This window comes from Acinonyx jubatus, chromosome D1, assembly GCF_027475565.1.
Source record: "Acinonyx jubatus isolate Ajub_Pintada_27869175 chromosome D1, VMU_Ajub_asm_v1.0, whole genome shotgun sequence".
Taxonomy (NCBI): domain Eukaryota; kingdom Metazoa; phylum Chordata; class Mammalia; order Carnivora; family Felidae; genus Acinonyx; species Acinonyx jubatus.
This window is the reverse complement of record NC_069390.1, coordinates 8,456,415-8,482,230: the sequence shown is the minus strand read 5'-3', so window position 1 is coordinate 8,482,230 and position 25,816 is coordinate 8,456,415. Positions and strand designations below refer to the sequence as shown.

At 41.0% G+C, this 25,816-nt stretch overlaps 1 protein-coding gene across 3 annotated transcripts in view; it reads right to left on the bottom strand.

Moving 5' to 3' along the window:
• ATL3 (atlastin GTPase 3) overlaps window positions 1-25,816 on the bottom strand; it is a 48,775-nt gene that overhangs the window by 4,749 nt on the left and 18,210 nt on the right. For 2 of the 3 annotated variants that reach the window (XM_053203018.1, XM_053203017.1), the window contains exons 4-12: window positions 22,743-22,847; window positions 22,195-22,245; window positions 13,882-13,938; window positions 12,291-12,383; window positions 11,454-11,592; window positions 3,065-3,192; window positions 2,383-2,439; window positions 1,121-1,192; window positions 301-732 (exon numbers count right to left, since the gene is read on the bottom strand). In XM_053203018.1, coding sequence (XP_053058993.1) covers window positions 301-732; window positions 1,121-1,192; window positions 2,383-2,439; window positions 3,065-3,192; window positions 11,454-11,592; window positions 12,291-12,383; window positions 13,882-13,938; window positions 22,195-22,245; window positions 22,743-22,847 — 1,134 coding nt within the window. Of the gene's footprint in view, window positions 1-300; window positions 733-1,120; window positions 1,193-2,382; window positions 2,440-3,064; window positions 3,193-11,453; window positions 11,593-12,290; window positions 12,384-13,881; window positions 13,939-16,183; window positions 17,411-22,194; window positions 22,246-22,742; window positions 22,848-25,816 lie in introns of those variants that run through there. The other variant, XM_027045727.2, reaches the window with a different exon arrangement.

The window sequence follows — 25,816 nt, the reverse complement described above, 5'->3', positions numbered from 1 at the left end:
AAGAGCATGTGGTTAGAAGTTTCCCATGATAAACAAAGTATGTCCAAGTTGAAACTCTGTTTGCATTAGAGGAGAGTTTTTAGGCATGAAAACAAAATAATAGGATTAAATATGAATATCCTCAAGAAGGATGATACAACATAATGTCTATCAAAAAAACCCAAAACAAAACAAAAAGCCAGGGGAAGTTTCTCACGCCTTCTTTCACTAGGAAACTCTTTCAAATGGAAATACTTTACAATAAAAGCACAAGCATCCGTCCCTTATCAACCCTCAGCCTTGTCACCTGGCACCACTTACCTGCTCCAACACGTACGCTGCACCAGAATCAATTGCTCCGCCCAGCTCACGATATTGACCAGAATACCTGATGTATCCCCACGTGAGAAGGGCTATTAACAGCAGTCCAACCATGCAGTTGAACAGCTGGGCCACAACCTCAAGACCAACAAAGCCAGTGAGGCCTGAGGCGATGTACAAAGCCACAATGCCTGTGAAAAGCACTGCGGGGGTTCGGAAGGTGCTGAAGACATTCTTGCTACCATTGTGTTTGCAGAAATTCTCATACAGTTCGTGGATTTCCTCCTCTAGCTCCTGCTGATAGCGGAGACTAAAATCCTTCCCACCCATCTTCTTGGTCTTCTTAAAATGGTCCAGAGCAAGTTGTTTGAATTCACAGTGCTTCTCCTCTAGAATGTCTGGAGACAAATAAGGTTTCTCTCCTCCACAAACCTAAGAAGAATAAAGACATAGGTGTTGAAGATGCCTTCGAAAACAGGTGCCCAACGAAACAAGTGAAAACACTGCAAAAGAATGTTTTAAGATATTAGAAATGAACTGTAAAATGGTGACCAAGACCAATAAAGTCTGGTTTCACCTCCTCTGAAAAGTGCACTTGCATAACCAGGGTGACACTGATCAGTGACAGCAACGACACCGTAAGAAAGCCTTGGTTAGAAATGGTAATAACTGGAAGACCCCTATTACCCAGGGGACCTGAACACAGCTTTGCTGCCTCATCACGTTAAGATACGGTAAACAGGGTGAGGCTGGGCTTCCGAAGGCAGCAACAGGCCCAGGTTATATAGATCTTTCAGAAGACGACACATGCCCAACATACCTCCTCCATGTTGTTGTAATAGATGTCTTTGGCAGACGCCGCAGCTGCTAAATTGTTGGCTTCAGCAGTGGCCTTTTAAGAAAGGAAAGCATAAACTATGGATCCTTCCTCTTTTAACATTCTTCCACCATCTCCTCTCACCCTATCCCCGTTCACTTTTTTATGATCCTTCTGCCATTATTTAGGTTCCCATATAGCCCTATTTATAAAATAAAATATAACTTTTCTTCCAAATTTTCTGTCCCAAAAGTTCTTATATGTAAGAATCTTATCGTAAAGTAAACTTCTAAAAATATCATTCCCTTTGCTTCAATTTTAAATGTTAAGAAACAGATATAAGTCAAAAAAGGGAAAAATTTATCTGTATATGAATCCCAAGCTCTGGCTTCCTTTGTGAAAAGGTTTCACTATTAAAGAAATAAACCTTTGGGGGCGCCTGGGAGGCTCAGTCCATTGAATGTCCGACTTCGGCTCAGGTGATGATCTCGCATTTTGTGAGTTCGAGCCCCGCGTCAGACTCTGCTGTCAGCACAGAGCCCTCTTCAGATTCTCTGTCATTCCCCGCCCCACCCCTCCTTATGCACACATGCTCTCTCTCACTCTCAAAAAGAAACATTAAAAAAAAAAAAAAAAGGAGGGGGGCCTGGGTGGCTCCGTCGGTTAAGCGTCTGACTTCAGTTCAGGTCACGATCTCGCGATTCGTGGGTTTGAGCCCCACGTGGGGCTCTGTGCTGACAGCTCAGAGCCTGGAGGCTGCTTCGGATTCTGTGTCTCCCTCTCTCTCTCTGCCCCTCCCCTGATCACACTCTGTGTGTCTCTCTCAAAAATAAACAAACATTATAAAAATTTTAAACAACAACAAAAATAGAAGAAACATTTGGCAGTAAATTACCTTATGTTATGTACCTGAAAGTCAGAAATTATATATTTTAATGAAATTACATCTTGAAAATACCAAAATATTGAAAATAAAAATCTCTGAAAACAAAAAACCTGACTAAAGAAGTATGTCAGGATTTAGTAGACCACAGATAACAGGAAAGTAATTTGTCTAAGATGAGTGGGCCCGGCCTACCAGGCGTAATAAAAAAACAGTGCTCTCCCCGGGATGTCTGGCGGGAAGACCAGGGGAAGATCCGTTCTGCTTTAACTGTACCACCGGAATACGCACAAAAAACCCAGAAGGCAGTCACACTCCCATTCTCATGTATGGGTCACCAGTAACCAAACAGGATCACTTAAGAGGTCAAAGAAGTGCTCACCTGAAGCATGGACTTGGGATGAGGCAGATCTTCTCCTTGGTAAATTTTAATATATGCCTTAGGATATAAACGTAAAAAGAACTATGAAAAATGTCATTCTGTCACATTCAGTCACATTTTAACTTTTTAAAAGTGACCGTACAACTGCATTTTCCTAAAGACCTAGATCAACACCCAGGAATTAGCAAAAACACAACACACCTTTGAGTGCATGTTAGCGTATTTTGAGTTAACTGAAAGTAGCTCTCAAGCAGCACGAGCCTACCAAGGCTAGGATTCCCACCAGATTCCCCATGCACACTGGCCTCACCACTGCCTGTGGGCACAGTGACCATCCGCCTTGAGGTAGTCGTGTCACATCTAGGTGCCGTCTCCTCCTACTCACAGCAACTTCCTAACCACCTCCTGTCCACACCATCTTCCTTGAGGAACAATCTTCCTTTAGCCACAGTAATTACTCCTCTAAGAAAGTGCAAAGAACATTCATTTGGTTCCTAGACCGATACTGCCACCCAGTGGCCCGCTCCTGGAAGGACCCCGAAGGCTCTGAAAATGCCTCTCACCATCTCCCCGTGAAACTTTCCCCCTTCAGCTTTAAAATAGTGAAATTCAAAGTTAGTTTACAGCCTAGATCAGTTTCACCAAAAATCACATTATTTTGATAATTAAAACCCATATTTACCTTAAAATACTCCAATAGCCCCCGACAGGTGACTTTTGAGCCATTGATCTCCTTTTCCATTAAATTAGCCGGGTTTAACACAAATGGAACCAGGGTCTGCAACTGCTCTTTGAACTCACTGGCAATATCTGTTCATGAGACCACGGAGAAGCAGACAATAAGCGAAGCAAACTTACTCAACCAAGCTGAGCATAAAATGTGACCTTCATAGTCTGTTTTAACATCTGCTAGTTGAAAGTGAAGGGAGGGGGTCCCAACTGTGTCTGACACTCTCTGCCTATGACCAGGCTGCTGTCGGACCTCTGTCTACATGTACCCTCACCGTCTCCTTCCCTCCCTTCTCAGGATTGTTTGCGGGGTTTTTTTTTTTAAGTGTATTTGTATTTATTTTGAGAGAGACAGACAGAGAAAGAGGGAGAAGGAATGAGCGGGGAAGGGGCAGAGAGACAGGGAGAGAGAGAATCCCAGGCAGACACGAAACTCCACGCTGAGCCCAAACGGGGGCTCAACCTCATGGGCCTGAGCCAAAATCAGGAGTTGGACGCTTAGCTGCCTGAGCCACCCAGGCACCCAGGAAAGGATTTTCTAAAACACGACTTTAAAAGTACTTCACAAGAAGCAAAAACAATATAACAGCAGGGAGGGGGACAAAACATAAGAGACTCTTAAATACAGAAAACAAACAGTGAATTGCTGGAGGAGTTGTGGGAGAGGGGATGAGCTGAACGGGTCAGGGGTATCTACTCCTGAAATCATTGTTGCTAACTAACGTGGAGGTAAATTATAAAAAATAAATAAGTTATAGAAAGTAAAGAATGCAAAAAAATACATAATAAACCTTCAAAAATAAAAATAAAAGTACTTCAAAAAATCAAAAGTGAATGAATTCAACCACATTAAAACTAAGGCACCATTAAAAAAAAAAAAAAGACAAGACACAGATGGGAGAATATATGTGCAACACATAACCAACCAGCAAAGCTTCATATCTTAAAATACACATACAGGATCTATACGTTGCATAGAAAGACAAGCCCCATCTAAAACTGAACAACAGGCATAAGAAGGAACTGCAGAGGAAAGGAACCATGAAGGAAACATGAATGTAACTAAATACATGAAAAGATATTCAATCTCATGAACAATCAGAAAAATGCAATTTAAGACCATAATGACATATTATTCTATATCACTAATTTGGCAAAAACTAGAAGTCTGAAAATACCAGGCACTACCAAGGATATGGACCAATGGGAACTTCTGTACACACTGATGAAGGGAGCATAAACTGGGACTACACTTTGGGAAACGATCGGCATTATCCAGTTGAGGGGAAAATACACAGATTCCAACATCCAGTAGTCTTGCTCCCAAAGCACATACCCTCTGGAAACTCTCATTTATCCATATATACCAGATTGTGCATGGCAGCACTGTTCATAATAGCAAGTAACTGGAAAAGCTTATATTTCTATTGAGAATAAACTGCGTTATATTCACAGAAGGCACAATTATGCACAACGAAAGTGAATGAACTACAACTACATGCAATGATACAGATGTCAGAAATAAAACACTCAATGAAATGCAATGCATACTGTTTTTAATAAGTCAAAATTAAAGAAACTTGGCAACAAACTGATTCAAACACAAGCAATAGTTGTTGTTGTTTTTTTTTAATTCAAGGGTAAAATAAGCAAAATTTAGAACAGTGGTGAATTCTGTGGGGAGGCAGGGAGATGGGATAGGGAAGAAGCACACAAATGCGGAAGACAGTACTGGTAATGTTCTAGACAAGAACTGGCAAACTACAGCCCTTGGGGGCAAATACGGCCTGCAAACTGTAATTGTAAATAAAGTTTTATTGCAACACAACCATGTCTTCACTTATGCATCGTCTATGGCTGCTTTCTTGCTACAACAACAAAGCTGAATAACTGTATGGCCCACAAAACCTACAATATTTACTATCTGGTCCATCACAGAAAAAACTTGTCAATTCTGGTTCTAGATATTAAGTTAGGCAGTAGGTTTGTGATGTTCATTATATGATGTACTAAGCCTTACTTATATAAGTTCCATGTATTCTTTTACATGTGTAATACTGCTACATTCTTTGGTAGTTAGGCCAAGCTTTCTTCTGTACTGGTTCATCAGCTGATCTCCTTTTCCCCTACTAGGGGCCTGTTTCTTAGAATACAGTCATTCTTCACAAACTAAATAAACATGCTATCCTTATGTGTACTAAATTCTCCAGTTTGTTTGACTTTTTTTTTTTAAGTGTATTGATTTATTTCAAGAGACAGAGAGAGAGAGAGAGAGAGAGAGAGAGAGCGAGCAGAGGAGGGGCAGAAAGAGAGGGAGAGAGAGAGAATCCCAAGCAGGCTCTACACCATCAGCACAGAGCCTGACGCGGGGCTCGAACTCACGAACCGTGAGATCACGACCTGAGCCTTACCTGACTGAGCCACCCAGGCATCCCTGTTTGTCTTTTTATAACATGCATAAAACTATTACGTACTCAAACCGACACCATTTTTCTTTGGCAATTCCTTTTATTCCTCCAAATTTTAAGGAGTCGTTCCCCAATTCCAGAGGTCTAATAAAATTAAATTTTTCCCCATGCTTTAATTTTTATAATTTAACTTTGTAATCTATCTAGAATTTATTTATGCTTCATAAATTGAAATCTACATGGCATTTCTCTGTAAATAGTAATAGGTACTTCTCATCTCCACCAACTCACATCCCATCTTAAATAGCTGACCAATTATAAAATCTCTTGATATCGAAAAATTGTTTAGGTTTATAAATCTGTCCTACCAAAAAGTAAATTGGTACCGATCTCCCATCCAAATACTCTTAATTCTATATTCTCCTCAGGATGGCGCCAAAGTATGGCCTATGCAAACGTTAAAAAGGGATCAATCCCCATATTACATATTGATTAGTGGCTTAATGTATGATAAAGGTGACATTTCAACTGGTGGGGCAAGCTGGACTATTCTATAAATACTTTTGGAACAAATGAGCTGCCATTCAGAAGTAAGATGAATCTAAACTGGATCATAAGTTATAATGTGAAAGATGAAACTGCAAAATTTCGAGAAAAAAATGGGACAAATTCTTCATGACTTGAAGCAAAAAATGCCTAAAATTGTGCATATACTATGCTATTCTGTGTATACAGTATTCATATCTGCTGGCACAGTCTAAAGAAAACTCTGGAAGCCTATAAAAATGGAAGACAGACTTTTCACTGAATACTTTTTAATCCTTTTTGAGATTTTAAACATGTGAATGTATCACGTATTCCAAAAAAAAACCTTTTTTTTTTTTTTTTATGGCTTCAACTTTAATCATATTGGAAGACTAAGGGCTTCAAAAATATTTCACTCAAGGAACTGGCACAATCTAGACACCACAGACTGTTCCTAAACCCAGTTTTACCCAGATTTAAAGACCCTTAAGCATTAATGCTTCTCTGAAGGCTGTACCAAAATACTAGTTTTAGACTCAGAATAGACAAGAATGGTCTCCTGATAATCTCAAAATCTCGTGCTGTCAAAAAAGACAGTGCCCTACAAACTCTTCAGGTTAATTTCTAGCTAAACAACTCAGTGGTGGGGCACCTTGGTGGCTCAGTCCTCGATTTCGGCTCAGGTCATGATCCCAGAGTCACAGGATCAAGCCCTGAGTCGGGCTCCATGCAGAGCATGGAGGCTGCTTAAGATTCTCTCTCTTTCTCTCTCTCCCTCTGCCCCTGTAACCTGCTCATGCTCTCTAAAAAAACTTAAAAAACAAAAACAAAACAAAACTCAGTGGTTACTGCATTAAGTCTCTCTGCTCTAGAAAATACAAAGATGACAGTTTTCTTTATGGTGATGACACAGTCATCTGTGTCTGATGAAAAGGGTCTTAAAAGTGAGCTAATCTAGCCAACAGGAAGCAGCAGCAGTTAAGCAGTAATTACACCAAAACTAAGATTGTGTTCAGTTAGAACACCAAGTGTTCACCTCTGAACAAATGGTCATTCTTTAAAAATAAATAAAACAGCGGTGCCTGAGTGGCTCAGTCGGTTAAGCAGCCGACTTTGGCTCAGGTCATAACGGTCTGTGAGTTCGAGTCTCATGTCAGGCTCTGTGCTGACAGCTCAGAGCCTGGAGCCTGCTTCAGTTTCTGTCTCCCTCTCTCTGCCCCTCCCCTGCTCACACTGTCTCTCTCTCTCTCTCTCAAATAAAAAATAAACATTAAACAAAAATTAAAAAAAAAAAAAGATCCTCCTATGGATTAGGCCTAACTGCTCTCAAGCTAATGTCTTTCTCAGGTTATATGGAATAGGGCAGCAGGATCTCAACCAAGTCACTGCACAAGGATATAATTGAGAAAATACAGCAACTAGGCATTTTCTTTAACTCTGAAAAGTACATCAGCTCTATTTACAGGTCCCCCACAATAAAGTGTATGTGGTTCTCAGTCAAGCACCTGCCAAATACTCCGAGTCACCATTTGCAATTTAGCATCCAATTTATGCTTCTCTCAAAACCCTTCTTTTAAACACCGTTTAGATTTCCTAAAATTACAAAATATCTGTCTCCAAAGCTACGAAGTACACAGACCTTTGCAGAGCTAATAAGAATTCTTTGGGAACAATCCTAATGACTATAGTTCCTGAAACAGACACACAAGGGCAGATTATAAACATATTGTTGAAGTAAAGCAAAAAAGGAATTTTTTATTTTTCAGATCTTTTCTCAAAAACATAATTATAAATACTATTTTGGAATAAATAGGATCATACAACATATGCTACTGTGCAATCTTTCTACATTTAATAATATGTCATAGACAACTATGTAAATACATACAGATCCATCTATCTACCTTAACCTTTTAGAAGACTTTTAATAACTTTTTTAAATAAGCTTTTAAAAGTGCAGAGGTACTAGGGCGCCTGGGTGGGTCAGTCAGTTAAGTGTCCATCCAGTGCTCGATCTTGGCTCAGGTCATGATCTCACAGTTCGTGGGATCAAGCCCTAAATCAGGCTCTGTACTGTCAGCCCAATGTTTGGGATTCTCTCTCTCCCTCTCTCTCTCTCTCTCTGCCCCTCCCCTGCTCGCCCTCTATCTCTCAAAATAAATAAATTAAAAAAAATAGTTTTAAAAGTGCAGATGTACCATAATTTCACTAACTCCTCAAAAACACCCATTTGTTTCCAATTATTCCCTGTTATGCTACAGTAATATATATCCTTGTCCATACATCTGCTTAGTTGAAATTCTGGATCAAAGGACATAAACATTTAAAATTTTGATACCAACACATAAAGACTGAATCTGTACCAATAAATTTGCACTTTGTTAATTATTTTGCTGCTACACATATTTTTATGAGTATATACTGACCATTTCCATTTCTTCTTTGGGGACTTGCCTTTTCACGTAAGAGAGGAAGATTTTAACCTTATAAATGTGTTTTGAACATCAATGGTGGATGAGGGAACCAAATAATAATCATGAGGCTAAAAGTTGCTTACACAGAATTTGTTCCCTATTTTATAAATATATGAAAATTAGCACACTGAATACTCAGTGATAAGCTGTTCATAATTTTTAAATACATACAGGGTTGAACAGTACCCCCCCAAAATGCATATCCTCCTGGAATCTCAGAATGTGACCTTGTTTGTAAATTACATACATAACTAGTTGAGATCCTACTGGATTAGGGTGGAACCTAAATCCAAACAGTGGTGTCCTTATCAGAAGAGAGAACACACAGAGATACACAGAAAGAAGGCAGCCATGTGATGACAGAGCCCAGAGTGACACAGCTACAAACCACAGGGTGCCCAGGCTTGCCAGCAAACCCCAGAAGCTAGGAGAGAAGCACGGGACAGATTCCCCCTCAGAGCTTCCAGAAGGAATCAATGCTGACACCATGATTTTGGAATTCTGGTCTCCTGAACTGTTAGGGCAGTAAATCTCTGTTGTCCTAAGCCACCAGTTTGTGGTACTTTGTTACAGAAGTCTTAGGAAAGATACAATACACAAACCCAACAGCGATACAAAATTTCAAAGCTCAGGGCTACAAAACAGTTAAAAGAAACTTTTCCTATTTCCTAGAATAACATAATGAAAGTGATGAATTTTAAAACAGAATGTTTTAAAATGTTAAAATGCTTGAAAATACCGAGGAATGCCATTCTGTATGTTTATCCCAGAAAACATGGGACCACCCTGAGGCAAGCCCACTCCCTCCTCAGATTCCTCATTTAGGAATCCCCTGGGCACCTCCTCTCCCAGTGAGGACCAAACCAGAGTTTAGGTTTGGTAAAAGTATGTCTAATAATAGAGTATCACCACCCAAAAGGAACACATCACCTACACACCCAACTTTCTCTACACGCTCCACTCAGAAAGTACCTGTTACTGCTTTTCAAGTAAACGGTTCTAGCTCCAAACTTGGATTTCTGAATTGCCATCTAAGAGGCTCTGAAGTCTCCTGCTCAGGAAAGCTGCCAACCACATAAAAATACCACACAGGGACAAACAGAAGATAAAGCCTCTCAAACTCAGTTCCTTTAGCAGTATTAAGACCAGCTGGAATGTAAATCTTAAGGTGAACAAGTATATTAACGTTCTTGGATCAAATAAGTCCAATAAATTGAAAATGATGCATTTTGTGTTTAATATGAGGCCATGAAAAACTTCCACTTCAAAAGTTCTCCTGGTAACTAAACATTATATACCCTCTAAACTATTTCCTCAGGTCGCCTGGGTGGCTCAGCTGATTAAGCATCTGACTCTCTGATCTTGGCTCAGGCCATGATCTCAGGGTTCATGACATGGGAGCCCCGTGTAGGGCTCTACACTGATTCTCTCTCTCCCTCTCTCTGCCCCTCCCCGACTTGCGCTCTCTCAAAATAAATAAATAAACATTTAAAAATAAAAAATAGGGGCACCTGGGTGGCTCAGTCGGTTAGGCATCCGACTTCAGCTCAGAGCTGTGCTGACAGCTCAGAGCCTGGAGCCTGCTTTGGCTTCTGTGTCTCCCTCTCTCTCTGCCCCTCCCCGGCTCACACTCTGTGCCTCTTTCAAAAACATATAGAAAAATTTTTTTTAATAAAAATAAATAATTTCCCCCAAAATAACAGAAAAACTTCTATTTTAGCACAATATGACTCTGGGGCAAAAAGATTCTAGATGTGAATCTCTACCCCATCACTTATCAGCTGAGTACTTTGAGCAAGTTACTTAACTCTCCTAAGCCAGTTTCTTCATCTGTGAGATACAGGAGAGAATATCTGCATATGGAACCACCGGGAACAGCAAGTGTGAAAGTGAACTACCACAGCACTGGTTCTATGGTCTGAATGTCTGTGTCCCTCTCAAATTTGGTATGTTTAAATCCTAACCTCTAAAGATGGTGGTATTAGCGGGTGGGGCCTTTGGGAGGCGGTCAGGTCACCAGGGTGGAGGAGCCCTTGTGAAGGGGACTAGTGTGCTTACACAAGAGACCTCACAGAGCTGGCTAGTCCTTCCACCACATGAAGGAACCAGAGGCCTGAGAGCAGGAAGACAGCCCTCACCCGACTGTGCTGGCACTCTGACCTTGGACTTCCACCCTCCAGAGCTATGAGAAACAAATTTCTGTTGTTTACAGCCGGCTGTTGTTTACAGCTGTTGTTTACATACGGCATTTTGCGACAGCAGCCCAGACAGACTGATGGCGGGGAACATGGCTGAGCCTCTAAAAATGGCAGCTATTTCCATTCCAACTTTACCGGGAACCTGAGAAGCTCAGACACGTTTATAAACAAAAGTGCTAGTTTTACACCTGTGTAAACGGAGGGCTAGCCATTAAATGAGTCAACGTCTTAATGAATAAGGAACAAAAATAAGATAATGGAATCCAAGAGTCCCGACTCGAATTTCTCCAAGCTGCCATCTAGGCAACACCTCCTGATAATCGCACGTGACCCGGCATCAGGTTTTGCCATAATCACAAAGAAGATGAAAACAAACAGCCAAGCCATGCATCATGTTACCATCCTTTGGCAACTTAATTTTACTTGATAAGTATTAGCTAACCAACGTTTACTCTTTTATTTTAGTACTGCTATCTCTTGTAAGCCAGTAATTACAACACGTCTCTTAGAAAGACATCAATATTACCACCACCATTTCAGATGGAAAAATTAAGGTAAACTCTGATGGTCACAGTACGGCAGATGTAAAAACTAAAGTAGACTCTAACTACCATTCTTTCTAAGAAAACATACTATTCCTCTTAAGCATTCTCTGGACTCGTAACTGATATTTTCTGGTCACTGGTTCATTCCAAAGCTCACATCACATGTCTAGAATAACATGACTTGTGACACACCTTTCAATTTCCCATCAAAGTCAGGGCTTGTGGCCACCTGGAGCCCTGGATGCGGCAGGAGAAAGCAAGTGACGTTGGAGAAGCATGAGTGAATGTGATTTCGGACATTCTGAATTTCTTCATGCTGATGTTCTTTTACCTGCCAACGAAGACCAACAATTTACAAAAGACCAGTTGTGTTTCTGCACTGGGAACCAATGGTACAGGAGGACAAAGGAGAGAAGATATACCAACTCTGATGCATCAGAGCAGCCTATGTTTTGTCCAATGAAGAAACTCAGGACGCTAGAAGCAATAAATGCATACATTTGATTAACCATGGCCTGGCTCCTTTAGCCACTCAAGAACACGTACTGAAGACTTTCTTTTACAAAAAAGAGGATTGCACAATACTGGAGAAGAACAAGGGAAGGTTTGCTTGTGGGCAGAAGGAGGATGTAACTAGCTAGTAGCGATTGACAGAGGACTCCTGTATTTTAATTTTGGAGAACAGGCTAAGCCGGTTTATATCCACCCCAAAACAAGCAAGAACTGTGAATAAGAACAACAGAACAAAAGTTCTGAATATGACATTCTAAAGGCACATGGAGAACCTGGTGTAAAACATGAAATGGAAATTACAGTCAAAGCTTGGGCCTTTGCCAGGAGAGTCCTTCTCTGCAGTCTCTATGCATTACATACCCAGGCTCTGTGCTCTTACATAAGCACTATTAGTGTGCCGATAAGTATTTAACACTTAAATTTTCTATAATCTGCTTTAAATACAATAACTAAAGGCAAATGAGAACGTTATCAAGACATGTAGGTAACTCCTCAGAAGATTGCATTTCTATTTACCTGCAGGCGCTTATCCAAAAAGGACATTCCTCCCTGTAGTCCGTAGCTGTATTCATAGGGGAAACTCCAGTCTCGAACCAAAAACATCAGTGTCTATTTAGGAAAAGAGCAGAGCATGTCACAAGGCTGCATAAATGCATTTTCAAAATAACAACTGAAATACTTCTTTGCATAATGCCAGCTTCTTCAAAGGGAGCAACAAAATGTGAAGGATGTATTTCTTCCGTAAAGTCTTAGGAACATTATAAACACTCAAGGACACGTATAAGCCAAATGTGTGGTCACTAGGGGCGCCTGGGTGGCTCAGGCGGTTGGGCATCCGACTCTTGACTTCAGCTCAGGTCATGATCTCATGGTTCGTGAAATGGAGCCCCATGTCAGCTCTGTGCTGACAGTGTGAAGCCTGCTTGGGATTCTCTCTTTCTCAAAATAAATAAACATTTTAAAAAACATATTAAAAAAACAAAACAGGGACTCCTGGGTGGCTCAGTCAGTTGAGTGTCTGACTTCAGCTCAGGTCATGATCTCGCGGTTCGTGGGTTCAAGCCCCATGTCGGGCTCTGTGCTGACAGCTCAGGGCCTGGAGCCTGCTTCCGATTCTGTGTCTCCCTCTCTCTGTTCTTCCCCTGCTCACAGTCTGTCTCTCTCTCAAAAATGAACAAAAATTAAAAAAAAACTTTTTTAAACAAAACAAAACAAAACAAATGTGAGGTCACTATAACCTATCTGCTGTTTTTGTTCCCATGGGTTCATAAGAGCAGAAGGAAGAAATTGATGAGAAGATGTCAAATCTGGGGCTGTGCTATAAAGACAAGTATAAAGAACGGAGTAAAGGACAAGAAAACAACATGGTAGCAGCTAATCATAAAATCAGATCTACTTTAAATGTTAGAAAGGAAAACTAAACATCAAAAAAAAATTTTTTTTTTTTTTTTTTAAACACAAAAGGAGCGCCTGGGTGGCTCAATTGGTTAAGCGTCAGACTTCGGTTCAAGTCATGATCTCGTGGTTCATGGGTTCAAGCCCCGCATCGGGCTCTGTGCTGACAGCTCAGAGCCTGGGGCCTGCTTCGGATTCTGTCTCTTCCTCTCTGTCTGTCCCTCCCCTGCTTACAGTCTGCCTCTCTCTCTCTCTCAAAAATAAACAAACACTAGAAAAAAAATTTTTTAAAAGAAAGGAAAACTAAATTAAGTAATACTTAAAGCTCCTCTAATCTCACTGAGGCTACTATGCATTCTCACCCTCATGAAACAATTAACTAAAGCAGGGGCCGGAAAACTTTCGTAAAGGACCTAAGAGTAAGTATTTTAGAAGTATTTAAGTATTTAAGAAGAAGAGGCTGTGGACAAATAAGTGTAGCTGTGTTCCAATAAAACTTTATGTAAAATTTAAATGCCAGTGTCCACAGCTAATTTACACGTCATGAAATATTATTCCTCTTTTGAGTTCAATCATTGAAGAATATAAAAACCACTCCTAACTCACAGGTCTTATAAAAACAGGCCGCTAGCCTGATCTGGCCTGTGTCCTGCAGCTGGCTGATCTCCAAACTGAAACAAAGACATGAATTACATTATAGTTAACACTCTACCTGGAAGGGTTTTTGGAAAATTTCATCCATTGCCAGACGACCATATTCTGTGAAGAGCTTTGAAAAAGAAAAGTTAATGGCTTGTTAGGCCAAATTATTTAAAGTATTTCTATGGGTATTCTTCAGCAAAGAACTCATTTAACAGACTCAATACTACTCATATGGGACCACACTTCTACGGCTTCAAAAACTCAGAGAGCCATGAACCTTACAATAACCTGTTATTCCTATCTCACATCCCATATCCCAATTCATTAACAAACCCAGAAGCCAACCACTCACAGCTTCTATGTGGCTTGGAATATTACACAGCTTCCTAACTGGCCTCCCTGCCTCACCCTTGCTCTGCCCCCCAGACCATTCTCAATACAGCAGCCTAGGTGGCTGTGCTTTGAGAAGTTAGTTAGATCACATGATGCCTCTGCTTAAAACCCTCCAACCTAATCGTATAAAAGGCAGCCCCTTACGGTGAGATCTGGCTACACTGGCCCTCCTTGCTCTTCCTCCAGCACGCTGGGCACAGTGCTTGCCTCAGGGACTTTGTTCTGACTCCTTGTGCCTACAATGTTCTCCCCCCAAATAACTGCACAATCAGTTCCCTCACTTTTTACAGTCCAAATGGCTCCTTCTCAAAGAAGACTTCCGGACCACCTACCTGAGAGGATTACAAGTCTCCCCACAATTCTTCCTACCTCGTGTCTTTCAAATATTTTTCCTTAACCCATCTCACTAGGCTACACACCACACCTTTACTTACTTTGACAGTGCCTGCCTTCACTACTAGCAGATACACTCCAGGAGGGCAGGAATGTTTGCCTGTTCTGGGCACTGTCTCTCAGGCAGCAGGAGGAATATGGGGCCAGGAGCATATATGGCATGCAAATGACCAAATGAGCAAATTCTCTACGGTCAGGGTTTACACGTCCGTTTATGTCTATGTCCTTATGAAGCCTCGCACTAAAAGTACAGCAAAACGGGGGCACCTGAGTGGCTCAGTCGGTTAAGCCTCCAACTCTTGACTTCAGCTCTGGTCATGATCTCACGGTTTGTGAGATCGAGCCCGTCACGCTCTGCGCTAACAGCACGGAGCCTGCTTGGGATTTTCTCTCTCTCTCTCTCTCTCTCTCTCTCTCTCTCTCTGCCCCTCTCCTGCTCACATTCTCTCTCTCAAAATAAATAAATAAACTTGAAAAAAACAGTATAGCAAAATGAAGTTTAGAAGTTATAAATTCACAGGACAAAGAAGATGAGAACTGATATGGCAGCAAAGAGTTATCAAAAATACTCTGGAAGAAAAACAGACAAATGAAAAACTGTCTCAAGTGTTGGCTTTCTCTGCCTTAAGTTGTCTGTGACAGGCAGGGGCCAACAAGAAAAAAGCAGATTCTCTCAGCAGAATCCCTGAAAGGCTCAGAAATGAGAAGCACCAGTCACCATGTAGGAGGGGGGTGAGGAAACGGGACTAACAACTAAAGAAACCGTTGAAAGTCTTTGGAGAGAGCACCTTTTGGAGCACCTAACCTCGCAGATCCCGCTTCCTCCCCGAGCTCCAAACCCTCTATCTGCCCACAGAAGATGGGAAATGTACTATCTGGAGGGGATAAACTAGAAAGAATTTAGACTTCGATACCGAACTCAGCCAAGAGGAGTAAGTCCCCTACTTTCCCGGAAACGGGCACTTCAGTCAAGGTCGACATACTGAACAGTGAAGTCTCCTTAGCCTGTCGCCCTGCTGGAGCCACAGTAAGCTTCTACCCACTCGGGCAGGGGTTTACAGAACTCTTCTCTGGGGACACTCATAGCCCAAGAAGAACAGTCTGCAAATACAGACATTTCGGGGTTGCAATAAAATATCCAATAATCTTGCTCAGTCACCTCACTGTCCAAACCAGTGCACAAGGCTCGCCCTCTCGCCAAAGGTCCAGTCAGATTTTTAATAACTCATCTTAAATACACATGGCCAAGGACCAGACCTCTGAGACAAGCTTCCAGAAGAAAGACAAAAACTCATGTCCTTCATTCTAGAACATCATCTTACATTATCCCTTTTATAATTGCTTTCCTTCCATTTTCTCTTTTACTAAAACACCTATCATTAATAACAGGTGCGACCTCTCCTGAACTGATGCTCAACGTTTCCTTTTTTTGCTGTGCCCTCCTGTTCTCCTTCTTCTCCACCTCTCCCTCTCCTCTCTTCTTCCCTCTTTTCCCTCCTCTCTCCTCCCCACCCCCCTGCCCTTCTCTCGCTGCTTCACTCCCTCCCTCTGGTCTAATTTCTACTCTGTTCTTTCATTCAACCTACCAGCAAGAGTTTCTCCAATTTGGCGTCTAACTCCTTCTCTACAAAAGTTTCCGTTTTTGCTGCCACAGCTTTCATTTCCAGGAGCTTTTGTTTTCTGAATGTTGCTTCTTAACAGCATCCAGTTTTTTCTTGGTTGCACGAGCTGCAACATCTTATCTTTCTGAGGATGCGGGTTTACAAAGAATGAAGGAAAAGCCCACACTAAGGTACATTACCATGGAAATTCATGCCAACAATAAGAAGATCTTAAAAGCTTCAGAGAGAAAAAGGTCACATACAAAGGATCAGGAATCAGATGGTGTGGGACTTCAGCAGCAACACTGGAAGCTGGAAGGCAATGAAGCAATGCCCTCAATTCTAAAAGAAAATTATTTCTATCCTATCATTAATTCTAGGATAAAATTAAAATATTTTCAGACTTACAAGAACTCAAAAAAGTGATCTGCTATACATCCATTCTAACCTTTCTCAGAAAAGCTAGTGGAGAATGTCTAGAATTAAGGAGAGAATAAACAACAACAACAACAAAGGAGAGAATAAACAAATAAAAGGTTAAATAGGATTCAACTGCAAAAGGAATTGAAAAAAAAATCCCAGGCCCTGATTTCAAGCTATATTACTGTTTTGTAATAAACATTATATGGTATTGGTATAAAACCAGACATGCAGATCAATGGAACAGAACAGCTCTCTGTTCTCCTAGAAATAAAACCACATATAGATGATCAATTAACTTTATGACAAAGCAGCCAAGAATATACAATGAGGAAAAGACAGTCTCTTCAACAAATGGTGGTGGAAAAACCGGACAGCCACATGCAAAAGAATGAAAGTGGACCACTATCTAACACCAGACACAAAAATTAACTCCAAATGGATCAAAGACTTAAAACTTGAAACCCTAACACTCTGTGAAGAAAACACAGGTGGTAAGCTCCTTGACATCAGTCTCGACAATTTTTTGGATTTGGCAACAAAAGCAAAGGCAGCAAAAGCCAAAATAAACAAGTGGGACCACACCAAACTAAAAAGCTGCACAGGAATTAGAAAAATACTCACAACATGAAAAAGCAACCTACTAAATGAGAGAAAATAATTTAAAATCATATATCAGATGAAGGGTTAATAGCCAAAGTATATAAAGAATTCAGGGCACCCAGGTGGCTCAGTCAGTGTCTGACTCTCAATTTAGGCTCAGGTCACGATCTCATGGTTCACGGGTTTTTTAACAGCTTGGGATTCTCTCTCCCCTTCCCTCCCCTCCCTCTCTCTCTGCCCCTCCCTCCCACACACTCATTCTCTCAAAATACATAAAAATAAACATTTAAGGGGTGCCTGGGTGGCTCAGTCAGTTATGCATCCAACTTTGACTCAGGTCATGATCTCACGGTTTGGGAGTTCAAGCCCCGCATTGGGCTCTCTGCTGTCAGCACAGAGCCCACCTCAGAGCCTCGGTCTCCCTCTCTCTCTGTCCTTCCCCCACCAGCGTACAGGCATACACTCTCAAAAATAAATAAACATTAAATTTCTTAAAAAAGAAATAAGCATTTCTTAAAAATTTTTAAATTAAATAAATTAAAAAATTTTTTAAATAAAAAAGAATTTATATAACTCAACAGCCAAAATAACAAAAAAAGAAAACACAAACAACACATGCCCACAAAAACCATAATCCAATTAGAAAATGGGCAGAGAATCTATACAGACATTTTCCCAAAGACGATATACTGATAGCCAATGGGTACACGAATTATTCATGTTCACCATCAATAATCACCAGGGAAATGAAAATAAAAACCATGATATATTACCTCATCAGTGTGATGAATGAATGTTTATCAAAAAAGAAAAGAAATAATAAGTGTTGGCAAGAACGTGGCAAAAAGGGCACCCTTGTCCACTGTTGGTAAGAATTTAATTGGTGCATCTATTATGAAAAACAGTATGGAGGCTCCTCTAAAAATTAAAAATGAAACTACTATATGATCTAGCAATTCCACTTCTGGGTAATTATCTGAAGAAAGCGAAAACAGTAATTCAAAAAAACATATGCACCCCCACGGTCAATGCAGTTTTAGTTACAATAGCCAAGATATGGAAGCAACCTAAGTATCCATCCATGTTTGAATGGATACAAAAAATGTGGTGCAAAATTCAGTGGAATATTATTCGTCATAAAAAAGAAGGCAATTTTGCTGTCTCCAACAATATGGATGGGCCTTGTAGGCACTGTACTGTTTTACTAAGACAAAGACAAACACTATGTGATCTCACTTGTATGTGGAATCTGAACAAATTTAAAAACAAGCGTATGGATACAAAGGTGGAGCGAGGGTAGGGGAAAGAAAGTGAAGGGGGTTAAAAAGTATAAACTTCCAGGGGCGCCTGGCTGGCTCAGTTGGTAGAACATGCGACTCTTGATCTCAGGGTTATGAGATTGAGCCCCATGTTGGGAATAGAGATTACTTAAAAATAAAATCTTAAAAAAAAAAGTATGAACTTCCAGCTATAAAATACATAAGTCATAGGGAAGCAATGTACAACATGGTGGCTATAGTTACTAATATGGCATTGTATATTTCAAAGCTGCAAAGACATATCATAAATGTTTTCATCATGAGGGAAAACATAATAAAATTTAAAATTAAAAAAAGAAAGAAGGAAGAAAGGAAGGAAGGAAGGAAGGAAGGAAGGAAGGAAGGAAGGAAGGAAGGAAAGAAAGAAAGAAAGAAAGAAAGAAAGAAAGAAAGAAAGAAAGAAAGAAAGAAATTGACAGTGGGACAGCTGTGCACCAGGCCTAAAGGAGGCAGTCCAGGGGAGAGGAGAACACTGTGACCAGGCATGAGGCCTCCCCAAGGGGAAAAAAGAAAAAAAAAACAAAACACAAAACACAAAACCAGAGCCTAAGTGTGTAGGTCATACTGAGAGGTTTTAGGAGTTTATCCCTTGAGATACATTAGTGATAAGCACACAGAACACTAAACTAATGACGACAACAACAAAAAAAAACAGGTAATTCATTACAAGAAATGCAACCATAATTCACAAGAAACGTCAGTGATGAAAACATAGAAAAATACCCATACAATAACGCAAATACAAATACCTTTTTAGCTACAACTTGTGACCTACCTATTGGAAGGACGAGGGGAAGGAAGCCAATGGGTGAGGGTGAGAGAGTGGTAAAGATGCTAAATTCTAATTCTGCACAAGAAGCTATGACTATTTCAATTGTAATAATCCAGAAGGAACAGTATAAGCATGTTCTTTAAACATTCAGAAGCAAACAGCAGAAGACACAGCCCAAAGCACAAGTGGTTACCTCTGGAGAACGAACTAGGAGGTCAAAAGAATGTTCTTTTTTATTATGAACGCTGCAATTCTACGGACTTTTCCACTATGTGTGTGTATGTAGTATATATACATATGTGTATGTATATACATTATTTTGTGCATATACATTATATATATATTACTTTATCAAAACAATAAAATGATACTTAAAAAAAGAAAGCACGTAAAACATACAAAATACCACATATAAACAAGACAAAAACACACATACAAAACTGTACAAAACCCATGATCTCTCCTACCTAATTCTGAAATCCAACAAGTTCTGAAAACCCAAGTTAGGTGGCAAACTCATTTGGAGGAAAACCTGCCTTGAACTGATGTGAGGCTTTTTCTAAGCTTTATTTGTCCCATTTCATCTATCAGACATACCTTTCACTGCAGAAATACTAAAATGTTTTATTAGAAGGTATTACCTGAATGTCTATTACTGTCCTCAACCTCATGCTTATATGCATCATATTTCTCTATCTAAAATCCAAAAAATTTATGAGTGCCTGGGTGGCTCAGTCGGTTGAGCATCCGACTTTAGCTTGGGTCATGATCTCGTGGTTCATGGGTTCAAGCCCCATATCGGGCTCTGTGCTGACAGCTCGGAGCCTAGAGCCTGCTCCAGATTCTGTGTCTCCCCTGCCCCTCCCCCGCTCTCTGCCCCTCCCCTTCTCCCACTCTGTCTCTCAAAAATGAATAAATGTTAAAAAATATATATTTAAAGTCCAAAAAATTTCAAATTCCAAAACACACATAGTCTCAAAGAGTTTGCATAAGGCATGTAGTCACGTTACCTATTTTCTATAGGGATATATATGTGCTTACAAAGAAAAAGAACAGAAAGGATACATTCAAACCTGATCCGTGTGGTGAAGGAGGAGTTCAATCTATCCAAGGTGTCCAATTTTTTGCAAGAACATCATCACTTTTTTAGAACATCATTTCTAATGTCATAAGGAATACACTTCACTTTTAAGAATAAAGAAACTACTACGGTGACAGATAATGTATTACTAATTTATAGAGCTAAATTCAGCCTCTATGAAGACGGCATAGAGTGAAGAAAGCATCTCCACCAGGAAACGCTACTGGAAACGGGGTCCTCACAGAGGTGATCACGTTAAGACGAGGTCATTAGCGTGGGCCCTAAGCCAATATGACTGGGGTCCTTATGAGAAAAAGTAATACAGACACGGGGAAGAATGCAAGGTGAAGACAAAGAGACGCACGGAGGGAAGACAGGGGCAGAGACTGAAAGTCTACAAAGCCAAGGAATGCCGAGGACGGCCAGAAGCGAGGAAGAGGCGGGAACGGACTCTTCCCCACAGGCTCAGAGAGGGCATGGCCCTGTGGACAGCTGGACTTCTACTTCCAGACTCCAGAACCGTGACCCAATAATTTTGTGTTGTGTGAGTCCCCTCGTTTGCGGTCCTTGGCTACAGCAGCCCTCACCCGTCACCCACGCCTACGCATTTATGACCTCTCGCTGACCGGATGACACAATCCACACACAGTGACGTCTGCCTCGAGCATTACTGTGTCTACAGCACCGGGTGCACCGCGTCACACGAGGTAGACATTCAGAAACGTGTGCGGAAGGCAGGAGTCTAGAGAGGAATCCGTTTCAGGGGAAAAGGTGTCGAACTCAAGTTTTGACAGACGCGTTTAAGAACAACAGCTCTCTCAACCACTGAGTCGCGGCCCCGGTGCAGAAACACCAGTCACCAGGTACAGGCCAAGGTTGAGGAAGGATGTTCTTTGCTTTTTACAGGACTATAAGTTAGAACTAACTCCAGGTAATCCCCATAATAAATGACACCCTCATTCCTCTGTATGCCGATGTGTTTTCTTGAACGTCAATGGGACAGGTGGAATCAGAAAGACATGCTAAGAATTGCATCCCACTCTGGAGTCGCCACGGGACAGTATTTTACAGGACGAACATAGAAGGACCGCTGCGTGGCGAATAGAAGACCGCGAGTAATTAACCGTAGGTAGTGACAGTAATGATAAACAATGGCTCGCAGTTATTAAGCACATACTCTTTTCCAGGCACACAAAGCTACGCATTTTACAAACACGGACTTATTGAGCCTCACCTGGATTACTACAACAGCTTCACAACCGGCCTCACTGAATGCACGCCTGTCCCTAAAAATCTATCCCAAATGCAGCAGCCAGAGCGACCCTCTGCTCACCTAACATCACTACTCTGCTCAACACACGGCTCCCACCTGCCCCAGAGGAAGAGCCCGAGCCCTTGCAAAAGCCGAGCATCAGCAGGACCTAAATGCCTCGCTGACGTCGTCGCTAAGCCTCCTCCTGTCACACTTCCCAGTCCCAGCCACTGGCCTCCTTGCTGCTCTTCAGTCCTGCCAAGCACCCTCCACCCCAGGTCGTCTTGCTGCCCCGTCTCCTGCACCACTACTCCCCACCCCCCCAGATATAGCTGCAGAACTTACTCGCCCACTTTCTTGGGTTCCGTGCTCAACTCAGTAAGGCCTTGCCTCATCACCCAGCAGTAACAGGACCGGACCGCTGTGAGCCAAAAACTTTCCCCCACCATTCAATCTATTGCTATAACTACTCAGCTGTAAAATATTTCTTAGTCTCAAAACTTTTAAATGATACATTATGACATTAAGACTTTTATGATGAATATATACCTGTAGCTGCTGAAGATCATCTTCCTGAATGTTCTGGGACAGATTATAAATCTAGAAAACAAAAATCCAGATTGATACCACTCTAGCTTACTTGAAAGGAACCCCAAATAAGCAAAAGCACTGAAGAGAAGCCTTGTACAACTAAAGGTTTGCACAGAAGTACCCAAGGTCTGTCCAAACAGTAATATTATCTCTCTTTTGGGAAACGACGCATATAAGGTTGGAATCACATAATTCTTCCTTTATTGCTTAAAATACAGTTTTCCTAAGTTCTTTCAAATCTCCAGTTCCTGTGTGATGTAATTAATGTGATTTCAATTTCCACTTTCCAGACTTTTTTTGGCGTATTTTATAAATACTTACGACCAAAGTGGAAAAACAGTTTAAGCTCCTTTTTGAGCTTCTAAGAGCTTAACGTCTATCTGCAGTCTAAAAAGAACACTTACATGTCACCTAGGGATTCTGATAACAGAACAATAACTGAAAATAGATATACTCCATTTATCTTATTTCCTCTGCAAACTTTTATCTTAAGCAAGTGGTGTCACCTGCACAGAACTGGTCATGGTGCTTAGAGCGAAGATGGTGGCACAGTCTTTCACGGTGGACTGGCTGTCAAATGCCCCCTGGGTATCCATCAGAACAACTGCAACCTAAGAGAAACGAAAAAACCAGCAAGGTAAGAGTGAGAAAGGGAAAAATGTAAAAAAGAAATTGAAAAGTCCAGGTGACATGTAAATGAGGCTTTGGCACCTGTTCGTAAATTCCACAGAAAAGTAGTTCTTTAGGGGCTTTGTCTTGATCAGAGAATCTTCCTGGAGAAGATTATCTGCTCTGACCTGATGAGATGGTATGAAACAGAGGCCTACAGAGCAATACGTATGGAAGGGGAAAATGCCCACCAATTAAGAGTCAAATGTTGGGGCGCCTGGGTGGCTCAGTTGGTTAAGTATCTGACTTTGGCTCAATCTCCTGGTTCATGAGTTCAAGTCGGGCTCTGTGCTGACAGGCCAGAGCCTGGAGCCTGCATCAGATTCTGTGTCTCCCTCTCTCTCTGACCCTCCCCAACTCACGCTCTCTCTCAAAAATGAATAAACATTAATTAAAAAAAAAAAAAGTCCAATGTTGAGACCGATTAGCTCACCTACCTAGTCAATCATTCAGGCATTTTTGTTCACAGAAATGATTATTACTTTATGTAATTCATAGATCAGGTCCTAGTAATCACATATTATGTTTCTGAGTTTATTTTCAGATACCCAACCCACTACTGTGATAGAAGAGATATAAAAAAATCCACGCAAAAGAAAGTATTATGCATCAGGGCACCTGAGTGGCTCAGTCAGTTGAGCATCTGACTTCGGCTCAGGTCATGATCTCACAGCTCGTGAGTTCGAGCCCCGCGTTGGGCTCTGTACTGACAGCTCAGAGCCTAGAGTCTGCTTCGGATTCTGTGTCTCCCTCTCTCTCTTCCCCCAACCCACTTGCATTCTGTCTCTGTCTCTCTCAAAAATAAATAAACGTTAAAAAAAATTTTTGTAAAGGAAGTATTATGCATAAAAATAAATCAAAGCAAATAAAGTTTCTAGCCTCAATACACTGAAACCTAGTGACAGACATGAAAGCTTTATCCTTTCCACACATCCATTTTCTGAAGAGCATACTGTCAAACTGAGTAATCAACACCAATTATAGCTGAAACAAATGAATATCCACACACAAAAGGATCCCTACCTCACATCACCTACAAAAATTAACTCAAAATGGATCAAAAACCTAAATATAGGAACTAAAACCACAAAACCCTTAGGTAACAGAGGTATTTCCAAGATCTTCATGATCTTGGGTTTAGTAAAGGTTGCTTGAACACAAAGCACAAGCAAACAAAAAAAAAGTACACAAATTAGATTTCATTAAAACTAAAACTTTTGCACGTCAAGAGACACTTTTAAGAAAATTAAAAGACAACCTATCGAATAAAAGAAAATAACTGCAAATTATGTTGACAAAGGTCTAGTATTCAAAGTATATAAAGAACAATTCAACAATAAAGACAAATGATCCAACTAAAAAATGAATTTTATTTGAATAGTTATTTCTCCCAAGAAAATATGCAAGTGGCTAGGAAGTACATAAAAATATTCTCAACAGGGGCGCCTGGGTGGCTCAGTCAGTTAAGCGTCCGACTTCAACTCAGGTCATGATCTCGCGGTCCGTGAGTTCAAGCCCCACGTCGGGCTCTGTGCTGACAGCTCAGAGCCTGGAGCCTGCTTCGGATTCTGTGTCTCCCTCTCTCTCTGCCCCTCCCCTGTTCATGCTCTGTCTCTCTCTGTCTCAAAAATAAATAAACGTTAAAAAAAAAAAATTTTTTTAAACAAAAAAATTCTCAACATCATTAGTCATTATGGAAACACAAATGTAAATCAAAGCCACAATGAACCAAAATAAAAAGCTTTTGAACAAATGAAATTTAAAATTTTTAAATTGAAAAAAAAAAAAAAAAAAAAAAGCTACTGCACAACAAAGGAAACAACCGAAAAACCAAAAAGGCATTACTGAATAGGAGAAGATAGGAGAAAATATCTACAAATGATATATCCAATAAAGGATTAATATCTAAAGTATATATATAGAACTTATATACCTCAACACTAAAAAGCAAACAATCTGATTAAAAAGTAGGTAGAGGGGGCGCCTGGGTGGCGCAGTCGGTTAAGCCTCCGACTTCAGCCAGGTCACCATCTCGCGGTCCGGGAGTTCGAGCCCCACGTCGGGCTCTGGGCTGATGGCTCAGAGCCTGGAGCCTGTTTCCGATTCTGTGTCTCCCTCTCTCTCTGCCCCTCCCCCGTTCATGCTCTGTCTCTCTCTGTCCCAAAAAATAAATAAATGTTGAAAAAAAAAAATTTTAAAAAGTAGGTAGAGGAGGGGCGCCTGGGTGGCTCAGTCGGTTAAGCGTCTGACGTCAGCTCAGGTCATGATCTCACGGTTCGTGAGTTCAAGCCCCGCATTGGGATCTGTGCTGACAGCTCGGAGCCTGGAGCCTGCTTCGGATTGTGTCTCCCGCTCTGCCCCTCCCCCTCTGCTCTGTCTCTCTCTCTCTCTCTCTCTCTCTCTCTTTCTCAAATAAACATTAAAAAAAAAGTAGGTAGATGATCTGAATAGACATTTTTCCAAAGAAGACATACAGATGGCCAATAGACACATGAAAAGATTCTCAATATCATTCACTAATAATCAGGGAAATGAAAATCAAAACCACAATGAAGTATCACCCACACCAGTCAGAGTGGCTCAGTGGAGGGGGCCTGGGTGGCTCAGTCAGTTAAACATCCGATTCTTGGTTTCAGCTCAGTTCTTAATCTCACGGTTCATGGGTCGAGCCCCAAATCAGGCTCCATGCTGTCAAGTGCAGAGCCTGTTTGGGATTCTCTCTCTCTCTGCCCCTTCCCCACTTGCACATGCTATCTCTATCAAAATACATGAAAAACTTTTTAAAAAAATTAAAAATAGAACTACCTTATGATCCAGCAATTCCTCTTCTGGGCATATACCCAAAAAGAATTCAAATCAGTATCTCAAGATATCTCGACTCCTATGGTCATTGCTCCCATGGTCATCAACT